At 47.7% G+C, this 13173-nt stretch overlaps 1 protein-coding gene across 5 annotated transcripts in view; it reads left to right on the plus strand.

Annotated features, from left to right (window-relative positions):
- Positions 1–13173, plus strand: part of DOP1B (DOP1 leucine zipper like protein B) — a 167213-nt gene that overhangs the window by 129067 nt on the left and 24973 nt on the right. For all 5 annotated transcript variants that reach the window (XR_006679522.1, XM_045284559.1, XM_045284557.1 and 2 more), the window contains exons 23-26: positions 2479–2613; positions 7171–7226; positions 9218–9322; positions 9417–9483. Coding sequence is in view for 4 of the 5 variants with exons in the window: in XM_045284559.1 (XP_045140494.1) it covers positions 2479–2613; positions 7171–7226; positions 9218–9322; positions 9417–9483 (363 nt within the window). In the remaining variant the exon portion in view is untranslated. The remainder of the gene's footprint in view (positions 1–2478; positions 2614–7170; positions 7227–9217; positions 9323–9416; positions 9484–13173) is intronic.

The raw sequence follows: 13173 nt of genomic DNA on the forward strand, positions 1-13173 counted from the left end.
AGTCCTCTAACCATCATCTCAGCTTCAGCCACCCTAGAAACAGGCAAACAGAGCCTACCCACGGACCTACCACCCAGCTTCAGAATTGGTTTGCTGTCAGACTGTGGGAGTCCCTGTGTGCCCGGCCCTGCCTGTAGTACTGTTTTGTAGCTTTTTAAAAATTTATAAAAACAATATTTGCCCATTACCCTGAAGTGAATAAGTATCATCATCTTCCTATACCCAAAGCTAACTTCACCTGGCCTTTTATTCGCCTGGATGTTTGACTTACACATTTCTTACATAAGTCCAGTACAGTCCTCACTCGTGTCCTCATCAGTTGACCCATTCCCCTTCCTCCCTCTGAGAGGACCGTCTCACCTCTGGGACGCCCTCCAGAGTCCTTTGGCTGGGGTGAGAGTTGGTCCCCAGGCCGCCCTGCAGAGGATCTGTGAGGACCTTTCTTGGTGATAAACCTAGTGCCAGCCGGGTCTAGTCGCCTGGTACAGAGGTCTAGAATCAGCAGGGTGCCTCCCCTACAGAGACATTCCTGGCAAGGCCAGTGTGTGTTAGCATGATTTCTGTTTGCCTCACTGACTTGGTACTTTGGGTCCGTCTCTGACTCTGCGTTATTTCCTTCAAGTCAAGCATAATCTGATTCCAAAATGCTTTCTAACTCAGGCACACCAGCTGTCACGGATTGACTTCTGTCCCAAAATAGGTGGCAACTGGGCTGGGCCATGACGTTGACGCTTGGCAATTATGTATCGAAGTAAAGGGATTAGGGTGGGCTGCAGCGCCCTTACTGATGCCATGAACAAGACGTTTCCTTGGGATGTGGCCTCTATCACCATTGACCTTATAAGAAGTCCAAGGAGAGAAGTGAGCAAAGAAAGGAACCTCACTGCCACTACAAAAGAAGGGCCACGGGCAGAGCATGTCCTTTGGACCCAGAGTCCCTGTGCTGAGAAGTGACGTCAAAGCACACAGGTCTCCAAGAGACTGGGCCCACAGATGCTGAAAAGAGAAAAGGCCTTCCTACCGAGAGAGAAAGTCTTCATAGAGCTGGCCCTCTGATTGACAGGATAAATTTGTTTGTTGCAACCATCCACTTGTGGTATTTCTGTGTAGTACACTAAGTAAAACACCAGTGGTATTCCCTGTCACCAACTGTGATGTACATCAAATACTACCTTAGGCTAGATTTGCAACAGAAGAAAACCAACAAAGCTCATCTATATGAGGGGGTACCCCGCCAAAGAAAATGGAATTGTGCTGGGTGGAGCAGAGCTTTTGTAGTACACATTTCTCTCCCTCTAGGCAAGCACCCAGCAACTCGCTCTGAGTTAGTGCACCCAGTAACATCACCTGGGAAGGTTCCCTCTGGTCACCTTGAATTTTTTCATAAAAGCACGTTCACTCAAATCTCTTTCTTGTGATGGCCGATTTAAGAGAATAGTGTGTGCCTATGAAATTGTGTTCCCCGCTCGGGAAAAATGCCTCAGAAGCAGTTGCGATGTTGAACACAGCTTACAAGGACAGTGCTACGGGAAAAACTCAAGCATACGAGTGGTTTTCTCGTTTCAAAAAAGGTGAAATGTTTATCGATGACAAACCTCGTTCTGGAAGTCCATATTTTCCTGAAGGGACAAAAATGTCAACTCATAGTGCATTTGGAGTTCATTCTACCAGATCAGACTGTTAATCAAGCTTTCTATTTAAGGTTCTGAAAAGATTGTGTAATAGTGTGTGATCAAAAAGACCTGACTTGTGGCAGACGGGGAACTGGTTTTGCCACTAGGACAATGCACCTGCTCACAGCCATCTCAGCATGCCAGATTTTGGCTAAAATCAGCATGCCTCTTCTGCCCCATGTCCCTTACTCACCTGACTTCACTCAGTGTGACTTCTTTTTGTTTCTGTAAATGAAGAGGGACATAAAAATCAGATACTTGACAAGAAGTGAAGAAAAAAATGAGGGAGGGCTATCAGCCACCCAAACAGATAAGTTTGAAAAATGTTTCCAAGAATAGAATCACACACACACACACACACACACACAAAAGAATAGAATCACAGATTTGACAACTGTATTAAATTTAATGGAGAGTACTTTGAATGTAATAAGATTGTTTTGTTCCTCCCCCACCAGAAGAATGCATTTCAGAGGGTAGCACCGGAGCGTCAGCTTGGGGAGAGGGGCACGTCAGATTAGAGCACACAGAAGAAAGAAAAGGGATGGAGAGGAAGGGGAGCACATCCGGGCCCACCAAGCCCTGAGGACAATATTCCTGCTTGGAGCAGACAGTGCACAGAGAGGACCGTAGGGACGGCCCCACCACAAGAACAGCATCCCTCAATGAACCATAGCCCCACAGGGGACAACACTGGAGACATAGTGCAGGAACTGACTTCCTTCTCCAGGGACAACCATACCAGGGTATTTTTATTTCCCGTCTACAGGTTTACAGTGTGGTCTTTCTTGTTTTCTCTTGGCAGATCGTTCCTGTGGCCAGTGCCTCCCAGCTCACCCTGGTGGACTTGGTTTGTGCGCTCAGCACTCTGAAGACTGACACGGTGTTGCACCTGGTGAAGGAAGTGGTCAAGAAGCCACCGCAAATTAAAGGGGACGAGGTAATGGGCCTTGGGAAGCCAGCAGCCTTGGATTAGCACCTCGCCAGGGGAATGTTGGGCATTTTCCCCGACTCTGCGTCTTAGATATTGTTTTCCTGGACAAGTGGCAATTATTTAGAGCAGCCAGGAAAACAAGAACTGCCACTGGCCCAGCAACTAGGAGGAGCCCTGGTGGTTACGTAGGGAGCGGCATCACAGCTGCTTAACAGCAAGGTCAGCCGTGTGAAACCACCAACCGCTCCTCGAGAGAAAGATGGGCTTTCTACTCCCATCAAGAGTAACAGTCTCGGACACGCAGCGGGAGCAGTTCTACCCTGCCCTATAGAGTCCCTGTGAGTCAGAATCTGTTTGGTGGCAGTCAGTAGGACAGCTGTGATATCCTGATGCTGCAAGCAGAGGGTGGTATTAGGGCATTAAGATGCTCTGGGGAAGTCGTGCGCCTGCTGCGCTTTGATGCTCCTGTTTGAAGGTAGGAGCTCTTGAAGTGGGAATGGCTGCCATCCTCATATCCCTGTAGCAGAGCCCATCATCCAGTGCCAGGGTTCTGATCAAGGAAGGACCCGCCAGTAGCAGTCTTCAGTAAGTTGATTTCAATTCATGGCAGCCCAGATGTGTCAGAGTAGAACTGTGCTCCTGAAGGTTTTCATTGGCTCCACTTTGGGGAGTGCATCGCCAGGCCGTCCTTCTGAGGCCCCTCTGGGTGGACTTGGGCCGGCAACCCTTCAGTTAGCAGCCGAGCATGTCAACCATGTGCACCACCCAGGAACTCCATCGTCAAGGACCTACTGGGTGCCAAGTCTAATCAAATCTTCAGAGAGAGGAAATGGCACATGTCCTCCAGGAACTGGCAGCCTAAAAGGGCCCGACGTAGACACGGTGCATAATTCTGACCAAAGTGAAACACAAAGAGCTCAGGACATAGCAGCTGCTAGAGGTTCTGAAGGGGAGAGTTCATCTGGCCGCAGTGAGAGCGGAGTACTTCCGCGTGAAGGTCCACCTGAGGACCGGGAAGCACCTCATGGCCTCCTGCCTGGTTCCTGCAGTTCGAGGAGTACAGGTCCCACGGGGACCTCTTACTGGTAGATAGTAGATTTGACCCCGGCTCGGTGTGTGGGTCCCTGGGGAGGTTTGGTTTGCTTGTGCCTTGTTTTCTGTCCAAGCAAAGCTTTTCACCTAAAGTGCAGGCACTGTCTTGCTCCTAAGTAACATGATGGAAACCAGGCTCTATGGCGACCTTGAAATAATTGCCTGCCAGCAAAGCGTTTTAATTGAGCCCTAATTTAAATGAAGACTCACGTGAAAATGAGTGGAATGGGAAGCGCCTTCTTGTATTGCCCTCTGCCTCCTCGTGCCCCACGGAGGGCTCACTCTCTCCTCGTCAAGGTTTGTGTTGGACTGCGTCCCTCCATGCCCTTACTGTCCGACAGTGTGCACGTGTTCGCTTGGTGTCTCCGAGTCACACGTTGGTACTGCTCACATTATTTCAAACTTTTCCAAAGAGCTGTTGCACACTGAATAGCATACGGTCCAGTGAGAACATAACTTTTAGAGGCCCCGGGGAGCCAGAACTCTTCACGGGCCTCCCGTTATCACGGTCCTCACTGCATGGCAGTGCTCCTCTGTCGGTTCCGTGCTCAGTTGTGGTGCCTGGAAGCAAGCCCGCAGGGCTCCAGGGCAGGCCTGTGGGGGGAATGTATTTCAGGCTGTGAGGTCATCGCACGTTGGGTCAGGAAGGTCAGCGAAAGCGAACCCCTGGGTTTTGAAGACTTCTTTTTTCAGACACAGATTTTTTTTTCACCCTGGAGTGGGGCACCTGACCCCAGAACATCTTTCGAGATTTTCACAGCTGAGACGACCGACCGCACTGATGTGGGATCTTCCCATTCGGTAGCTCGACTGCCGCTCCTCTTGCCTGGAAGGCTCCCTGGCACACGACCCTGTGGAGTGCTAACTGCGGAGAACACCACGTCTGGAGGTCTTGTTCTCTGCAGACTTCTCACCGCTCACGTGGGCTGCACTGTGTCCCTTCTCTACTCCGCAGAGCATCTTGAAAATGGAGCATCTGCACCACGCAGAGTGCTGTCAAGTTAGCGCTGACTTAGGCCCTGCCTGTGTGTCAGAGGAGGACTGTGCTTCATAGGATTATTTCAGAGGCTGGTTTTTCAGAAGTAGATCCCATGCCTTTCTTCGGCGGCACCTCTGGGTGGATTTAAACCAGCAATCTTTCAGCTAACTGCTAACCACATTAACCATTCTCACAACCCAGGAAATCCTGCCTCGCATGGCTTAACAACAAAACAAAAGCCAAAATCACTGCCATCAGGTCAATTCCAACTCGTAGCAACCCTATGTGACAGAGTTGAACTGTCCCTGTGAGTTTCTGAGGCTGCAAGTCTTTAAAGGGACAGATGGCCTCATGTTTCTCCTCTGGAGCAGATGGAGGTTGAATTGCTGAACTCACTACACCACCGGGGCTCCTACACATCGTGTAGTAGGAAAGTCCTAAACAAGGAAACAGTATCTTTCCTCCATCAGCTTGTATTCCAGTTGGGACTGAAATATATAGCCACCCCCAAAATTAGCACTGGGAGAGCAAGTGTTTGGAACCGGTTCAGTGTTAAAGGAATTGAATGTAAATGGACCCTAGCGAGCTTCATGGTCAGGCCTGCCTCCCTGGCCTCCCGCCCGGGCCGCAGCCCCAAGTTCCTCACTCATGGATTCAGATAGGGACGTCGCTGAGCTCCCTGGGCATGGAGTCAGGGCCTCGTCCGCAGTGGATTTGCATTTATGACTAGTGACCCTTCACACTAGTAGTTAGTCCCCTGTGGTAGACTGCTGTCAGGGTCACCCTAACTCACCTTGAGGCCATGCTCAGTGGGGGAGACACTCACTACCCAGAGTTATCCCATTCGCATGACCAGGTGGGAATCAACTGTCGTGAGCTCTGGAGATCGAATGACAGAGCTTTCTTCCTAGCCGGTCTTAATATAGAAGCTCTACTGAAACCTGTCCAGCTGCATAGCAACATGAAAATCTCCCCTGACAGATGGGTGATATCCGTGCATGAGGTGCATTGGCCAGGAATTGAACTCGTGCCTGTTGCATGGAAGCTGAGAAGTAAGCCCCTGCTCCCCCAAGGTCAGGAATGACTCCTCTGCTCTGGAATCACTGGTGACCTCCTCCTGAGGCAGCTTTTCCAAACTGGCAGGACAGGCACTGGCAGGTTCTGTTGCATCATGCTATCTGAATTTCTGCAAATATCTACTTACAGTCATCTCCTGGGCTAAAAAGAACACTTGTCTGGCAGACACACTTTTGGTGGTCCTCCAATATTTTGTGGTTAGTCTAATTTATTGGCTTAATTTCTGTAATTTCTACAGATAGCTTTTTAACAGCAAGGAGAAGGAGGATAAAACTGTATGTTTTAGAACCAGGTTCTGTGTAGTCCAATCAGGATTTAGGAGAGTCATCTAGGCCAGGTATAAATAAGGGAGTTCCTTGCATTAAGAATTCAACTCACATCCGGCTAGACCGAGTATGTACAGTGGTATAGATCAGACCTGGAAACACAGAATCCAGGACAAATAACCCCCTCGGGACCAATAATGAGAGTAGAGATACCAGGAGGGGAAGGGAAGGGTGGAGAAAGGGGGAACCAATCACAATGATCTACATATAACCCCCTCCCTGGGGACTGGACAACAGAAAAGTGGGTGAAGGGAGACATTGGACAGTGTAAGACATGGCAAAATAATAATAATTTATAAATTATCAAGGGTTCGTGAGGGAGGGAGGGAGGGAGGACAGGGGTGAGAGAGGAAAAAATGAGCCGATACCATGGGCTCAAGTAGAAAGAAAATGTTTGAGAATGATGATGGCAACAAATGTATAAATGTGCTTGCCATAATGGATGGATGTATGGATTGTGATAAGAGTTGTACGAGCCCCTAATAAAATGACTTTTAAAAAGAATCAACTCACTGCCACCGACCCTATGGGACAGGGTGAAACTGCCCCTGGGGGTTTCTAAGACTATGAATCTTAAGGGAACGTTAACCCTCATCTTTCTCCTGCAGAGCGGCTAAATCACCAAAAGTCAGTTTTGAACAGTTAGCAGCCCATACAAAGCCCGCTATGCCACCAGGACTCCTTAGATAAGAATAAGACATTTGTTATTGTCTCTTGCCTGTAGGGAGTCACGTGCTTTCATAAAGGTCAACATTGCCCCCCCAAACTTTTGGTTCAGTTGTATTTCTTTTTTCTTTTTTTTTTTTCAGTTGAATTTCTGAGTTCTCCCCAAGTGCACTGTGGTAGCTTGGAATGGAAAGGCAACAGAACAGGAAATCACTGTAGATGTCTTTAAAGAGAGATGCAAAGGATTTGGGGCCTCATGGGACACGTTTGTGTTCTCGGACTTGTGGGACATTGGGCTACAAGCGTCTTTGACTCCAGATGTTGACTTTGTTAAGATAGATCATCTCTGGTTCATTTTGCATATGAACTCCCTTTTGGCTTTTTTCCCTACTGACGGGAGTTACTGGCTTGCTTCCCTTTCAGAAATCGCCCCTCGTGGATATTCCTGTGCTGCAGTTTAGCTACGCGTTCATCCAAAGGTAATGGCATCTCCTGAGAAACGTTTGGGGAATACAGGCACTACTGCGGTGACCCTACCTACCGTAGGAACAGCTTAACTTCTTGGCGACTGGGGAGCGTTTGTCCGGAAAATGCGCACGTGGTGTTGTAGGGTCCTCCAGAGGCCTGGGAATGAACGAACTCTTCCTTCGCTGCCGATCTAACCGGACGTGGAAAAACCCGTGTGAATTTGTGGAGCACTTTATTTATTTAGCAACATGTGCCTGAAGGACTGTTAACCTTTAGAAAGCATCAGCTCCAAGTTAATCGATGTCCAGAAAACAATTAAGTAGGAGGCAGTAGTGGCCTCTTTGAATAAGAGGGTAAGTGGTGATCTTGATGCTGACCTCAGTGACGTCACATGTTTAATGCTGGGTGGCCTGGCCTCCGGCTTTCGTTTCCTGAGCTTAGCCTCTGCTGTAAGCAGCCTCAGCTGAAGGAGGCACTGGAAGTACTTCCACAGGCTTTTCTCCATGGAGGAAAGGATGCTCTCCTTGAGCCTCCTTCAGCAACTACAATGGCAACATCCCAGGTGCGTTTTCCATACTGCCCACACTACGCCACGCCACACCACACCATGCCCCCGGCCCACCACCCACTGTATGGAACATTCTCTGTTGCAAGAAATAAGAGTGAGCCTTTGTATTATTAACACATCAGTGCTACCTAAAGTGATCCATAGATTCAGGATACCACCAGTCAAAATTCCAGCAGCTTTCTCTGCAGAAATGGATGGAAGAGCCACTTCTCAAATTTATATGGAATAGCATGGGGCTTGGAATAACCAAAGCAGTGTGGGCAAGAGAACGAAGTGGGAGGACTCAGCCTCATGCTCTCAAAACTTCTTTCAAAGCCACAGTCATCAAAGTACTCTGAAACTAGTATAATGATAGATCTATAGACCAATGAGATAGAATTGAAAATCCAGAAATAAATAAAAACATACATCTGTGGTCATGTGATTTTCAAGAAGAATGCTAAGTCTCTACCACGGGCAAAGGACAGTCTCTTTAATAAATGGTGTGGGGAGAAAAAGAAGGATGAGCGTGAAGGGGACATCAGCCTCATCTCAAGAAAGCCATGCCCTGTTATCCCTGTGCATGAGCCAGGAGGACCACAGTAAATGGCTCTCACAACCAGGGACAGTCTTGTTGGTTAGCACAGTTGGTGTTCCATAATCACCCCAAGGCAACACTTCTGCATACCAAAGTTGCAAGGGAGTGATTTGAGGGTCATCTGCGCAGGTGTCCCTAGACTACAGTCCGACAAGCTGTCAACCGTTCACCACAAACATCACTGCTGTGCTTTCCTCTGAAGTTTAAAGATGAATGGGTCAGTTCTTCCCTCATGAGAGCTAGTAAGTATTGTCCTATTCACGAACAGCTACGTGGTGGCCCACGTTCCATCTGGGTGTCACAGCAGCTGCAAGTTAGGTTTTTATCATCATCCTATTACAGAGGAAGAACTGCCAAGCTCACACAAGAAGTAGTAAGTTGGGGAGCCAAGACTTGACCCTGGGCCTCCGAGCTCTGGTGTTCTCACTCGGGCCAGTGCAGAACCCCCTTCATTCGCCTGAGAACTGCTGAGCATTCAGCTTCCTGGTGGATGATTCCTCGCTGCTTTATGGGTGACAGCATGTCACCACAATGTCAAGGACGATTAGGACCACGTCAGGCAGACTATTAGGGTAAGCAGGCTCCGGAGGTCAATGGCAATCATCTCGTTTAAGGCTTGTATCTTATAAACAAGGAAGCCAAGAGGACCTGACCTTTCACCACTAGGAGCCCAGGTCTACCAACCACCGGTTCTTGCCAGAATACTAAAACTTAGCTTGGGTATATTTTAATACAAAAATACCAAACAGGGCAGTTCCATACACCACCACCCCCAACTGCTTTTCAACTCCCTAGCGCCAGAATGTTTCATTTTGACACCTTCATGGTTGGGATTTTTCTTTGTGTTTTTCAAATAGGCTCCCAATACCAGCCCTGCAAGAGAACTTCCCTTCATTGTTGGGAGTATTAAAGGACTCTGTGCAGCTGAATCTAGCTCCACCTGGGTATTTCCTGCTCCTCAGGTATCGTGCCCCAGCATTTCCACCTTCATGGTGTTTCCGGGTGGAACATTGTGTCTGCAGAATTCTTTATCTGAAGCTGATTGTCTGTCCACAGCATGCTGAATGACTTCGTATCAAGAACTCCCAGCCTGGAAAGCAAGAAGTACCAAAAAGACCTGCAGGTGTGTACACGCAGCAAGTTCGGCAAAGGTTTTCTAGTCCAGCAGTGTCCCAGCGTCTCTCTGGTTGTTAGTTGCTGTCTGGTCGATTTCCGCTCATGACAACTTCATGTATGTGCAGTAAAATTCTCCCCAGGGTTTTCAGGGCTCTGACCTACTCACACTCCACGAAACCAATGGCAGAAGTGGCTCCAAGGGTCACAGTTCAAATTCCAAAAATGAGCAGCAAAAGCCAGGTTGTTCCGATTTAGCTTTCATTAGAGCACTTACATGCAGAGGTCGACATCAAGATTTTTGTGACAGCGACCAGACAGACATGGAAGTGTTGAGTGTCGCCCAGGGAGAGGTCTGTGCACACCAGTGGGAGTGTGGGTGAATACATTGAGTGCGTTCCCGGAAGGCTATGAGCAGGAGACCATGAGAACCCTGTGGGATCTCTGCATTTGGGCTTGTCTTTTCACTAGTGAGTTCCACTTGCCATTTCCACGAAGCTGGGTGTTTGATGTGTTTTCTCCCTGCAAGTCACTAGGCTCTGTCTGGTTCTTAGGTTCTTCCCCAGAGTCCTTTGTGGGTAGGAAGCTCTCTTGTATTGTTCATGATCCCCTCAAACCTTTGGGAACAGATGGCCAGGCCTCTCTTCCCAGTGTCTCTGGGTGGGTTTGAGCCACTAACTGGCCCATCACTTAACCATCTGCCCCCTCCACAAAGGACGTCACCATCGATCAGGAACACTGGGCAGAAGTTGACTTTTAAAAGCTGCCTTTGTTCCCAACTCTTCTTCCTTTACTGTCTGTAGATTGTCCAAGGCCTAGGGACTAAGGTCCTTATCTCACGCTTGAGCAGTGTATGTAAGTGGACTTTAGAGAGATGGCACCCTTCTCACCCCACTCAGGCATGTTTGGAGCTTATTCTTAAACATCATGGGAATAATCACCCTGTCACTGTTCACAGATTCAGGTCTTCAAACCTTTTGTTTCCCCACTCCCATAAAAACAATGCAAAGACAGAATTGTAAACAATGAAAAGTGAAAGCAAAAATCCCTCACAGGAAAAGAAACCCTCCTTGCCGTTGAACACCAGCTGATAAATGAAGAAGAAAGGTAGCCGTACATTGCAGCATTTGTAGTCATGCTTCCATCGACTGAAAGCCTGTCGTAGCCTGGAATGGAATGTAGGTAGCCCTGATAGGCTTAATGAGGAACAGGGTAAGGACATGGTCTGCAAGGAACGCCTCACAAATCATAGTGGGTTTTCCTTTTTAGCAAATAACTTGTCCTTTATATACTTTTTTCCCAACCACACCAAACGCCACCCCGTTTGTGTGTGTGTATTAGCCTCATAAACATACTATACCCAGTTTGTTTTTGTTTGAATGTTACTCGCGTCCATTGACGTGAATTCACTATGAAATAAGTAGCCCTGACATACCTAATGGTTTCCCTTTAGACGAGTAGTTAGGTTTTCCCATTATACTGATGATGAATGTATGCTACAGACTGTTTATTTTCCAATTACCAGGGAACAACCAAACATGATCCATGACTTCTTGACCTTATACCTTTATTATACAATTACGATCAGAAGTAAGAATTTTTCAGCCTATTTTTATGCACATAGGAAGGAGATTAAAGACAAGGAACAGAACAAAAGAAAATGAGCTGAATGATACAATTTACCTATATTGTGGGTAAATGAGGCCAAACTTCCCTCCTGGAAATGTCACAAGACGTGCATATATGTGCAAGGGTGTTCTATCCAAGAGCTGTCTGACTTAATGTCATCCTTCCCGTGCATTACTGTGTGGGTGCTTTACTTGGGGAGGAAACACAGCAGATATCAAATGCAGTTGGGACAAGAGTCCCTCTTGAGACTCACGGAACCATTTGCAAGGATGCAGAAGGCGGGAAGCTCACAGGCTGGTGGGTGCAAAGTCTTGTGGATCCAATGGAAGCATCACAGGGCTTGCACAGGTCTCAGCATGGCTCCTGCCATGAAGGTGAAGACAGACAGAGAGAGAGAGGGGAGGTTACCAGGCCCCACCTTATGAGAAAGTCATGCCTACAAGGAGGTACCATCAGGCTGTGACCTCTTTGACAGGCTGGACTCCACTCCTACAGTCTTATATTTTCAAGTTGACATGAAATGTTGTAACCACCACACCACCTTTGAATAGAAACTAGCCTGACTAGTAATAGGAGCACCTGAATTGTCCTAGCATCACTGCCAGACAGGGTACCACACTTGAGTGCTTCTCCCCCAACCAAACAGGTTCACACGGAGGGGCCTTCTACAAAAGCAAGGGCTCTGCTTTGTAAAATGTCCAACATCGGGCCATGAGAGGCAAAGAAAGGCTGTTCCTAGGTAAAGGAACTGCCAGGATTAATATTGGCCGAATGCAGCGTGGTCTGGGATGGCCTCCCGGCCTGGAAGAAATATGGCTCTTAAGGTTATTGCCAGAACCACTGGAAGAACTGCACGTGGAGTACTTTCTCAATGGCAAATGCCCTCACTGTGAAGACTGCTGTCTCCTTGCTCTCAGAAATCACCCCGCAAGCATAAAGATGGCAAGGGGTTTGATGTCTGCAGCCTGTGCTCCGGTGGGCATTAGAAAATGAGCATGCAAAAAATAAATAAATAAATAAGAAAATGAGCATGCAGCTAAAGATGACACTGATTGTAAACCATCAGTCAACCTGGCCCCACATGTGAAAGAGTTTTACAAAAGTTCCTGGAAGTTGAGATTATTACAAACAAAAAGTTTAAATTACCCATAATTCTGCTGACCACAGACAACCACGAAGGTTTTTGCTATTCTGTATAAAAGGCAACAGAGTCCCTGGGTGGTACAGTTACTAATAGCACTCAGCTGTGCAGCGAAAGGTCGGCAGTTCAAATGCTTTGTGGAATTGTAAGATACACACCAGATTTCTAAATGTTAGTGTGAAAGAAATAAATGCAAAAGCTCACCATGTTCTATTGCTTATATGTTGGCCTTACTTTGAATATAGGAGGGTACCCCAAAACGTGCTCGCATTAGGGTTCCAGTTCATACACACACGTGTTTAGACCTGTCTCACAATCAGTGGATGGCTGTAGACAAATTCCCTCAGAAATGACCTTGACTTCATCTCTGAGTGCCGTTAAAAAAAGGCCCATTCAAAAGAGGGGCTTCCAAGAGGATCTGCTGGGCCCGTTCGGTTCAAGGCAGAGGTAGTTCAGAAGGCTATGGAGCTGGTCTTTGGGGATTCCAAAAGGCTAATCTTGGTAGATTCTCTTGACAGACCCGGGATGATCCACAGAGCTTATTTCGAAGGTATTTTAAGACGAGTGAAAACTGCATTGGTGGGGAAAATGCCAGAGAAGAATCTCCGCCCCCTTCCGGCCCCCATTACAGTGTGCCTGCTCATTCTTTGAGGGTAGCAAGGGCTGTCCTTCAAGAACGTCTTTGGAAAACCTTACCCATCAGCCCGATCTCGCAACGCAGGCTTCTTTTTGTTCCCCACTTGAAGAGCGTTCTTTGTTCCCCACTCGAAGAACAATTCCACAAATTGTTCCCCACAATTTGAGTCCCTGAGAATGCCCACACTGCCATTTGACATGGTGTAAATTAGAGCACACAGAATGCTTTTGTTGTTGGGGGGTGGGGTGGGGGGAGGTAGAAACTGTGAATGGCTAAGCTTAGAAGGAGAATAT

Source organism: Echinops telfairi, unplaced genomic scaffold (assembly GCF_000313985.2).
Source record: "Echinops telfairi isolate 266 unplaced genomic scaffold, ASM31398v2 ScPeMD7_7469;HRSCAF=8507_0, whole genome shotgun sequence".
Lineage (NCBI taxonomy): Eukaryota > Metazoa > Chordata > Mammalia > Afrosoricida > Tenrecidae > Echinops > Echinops telfairi.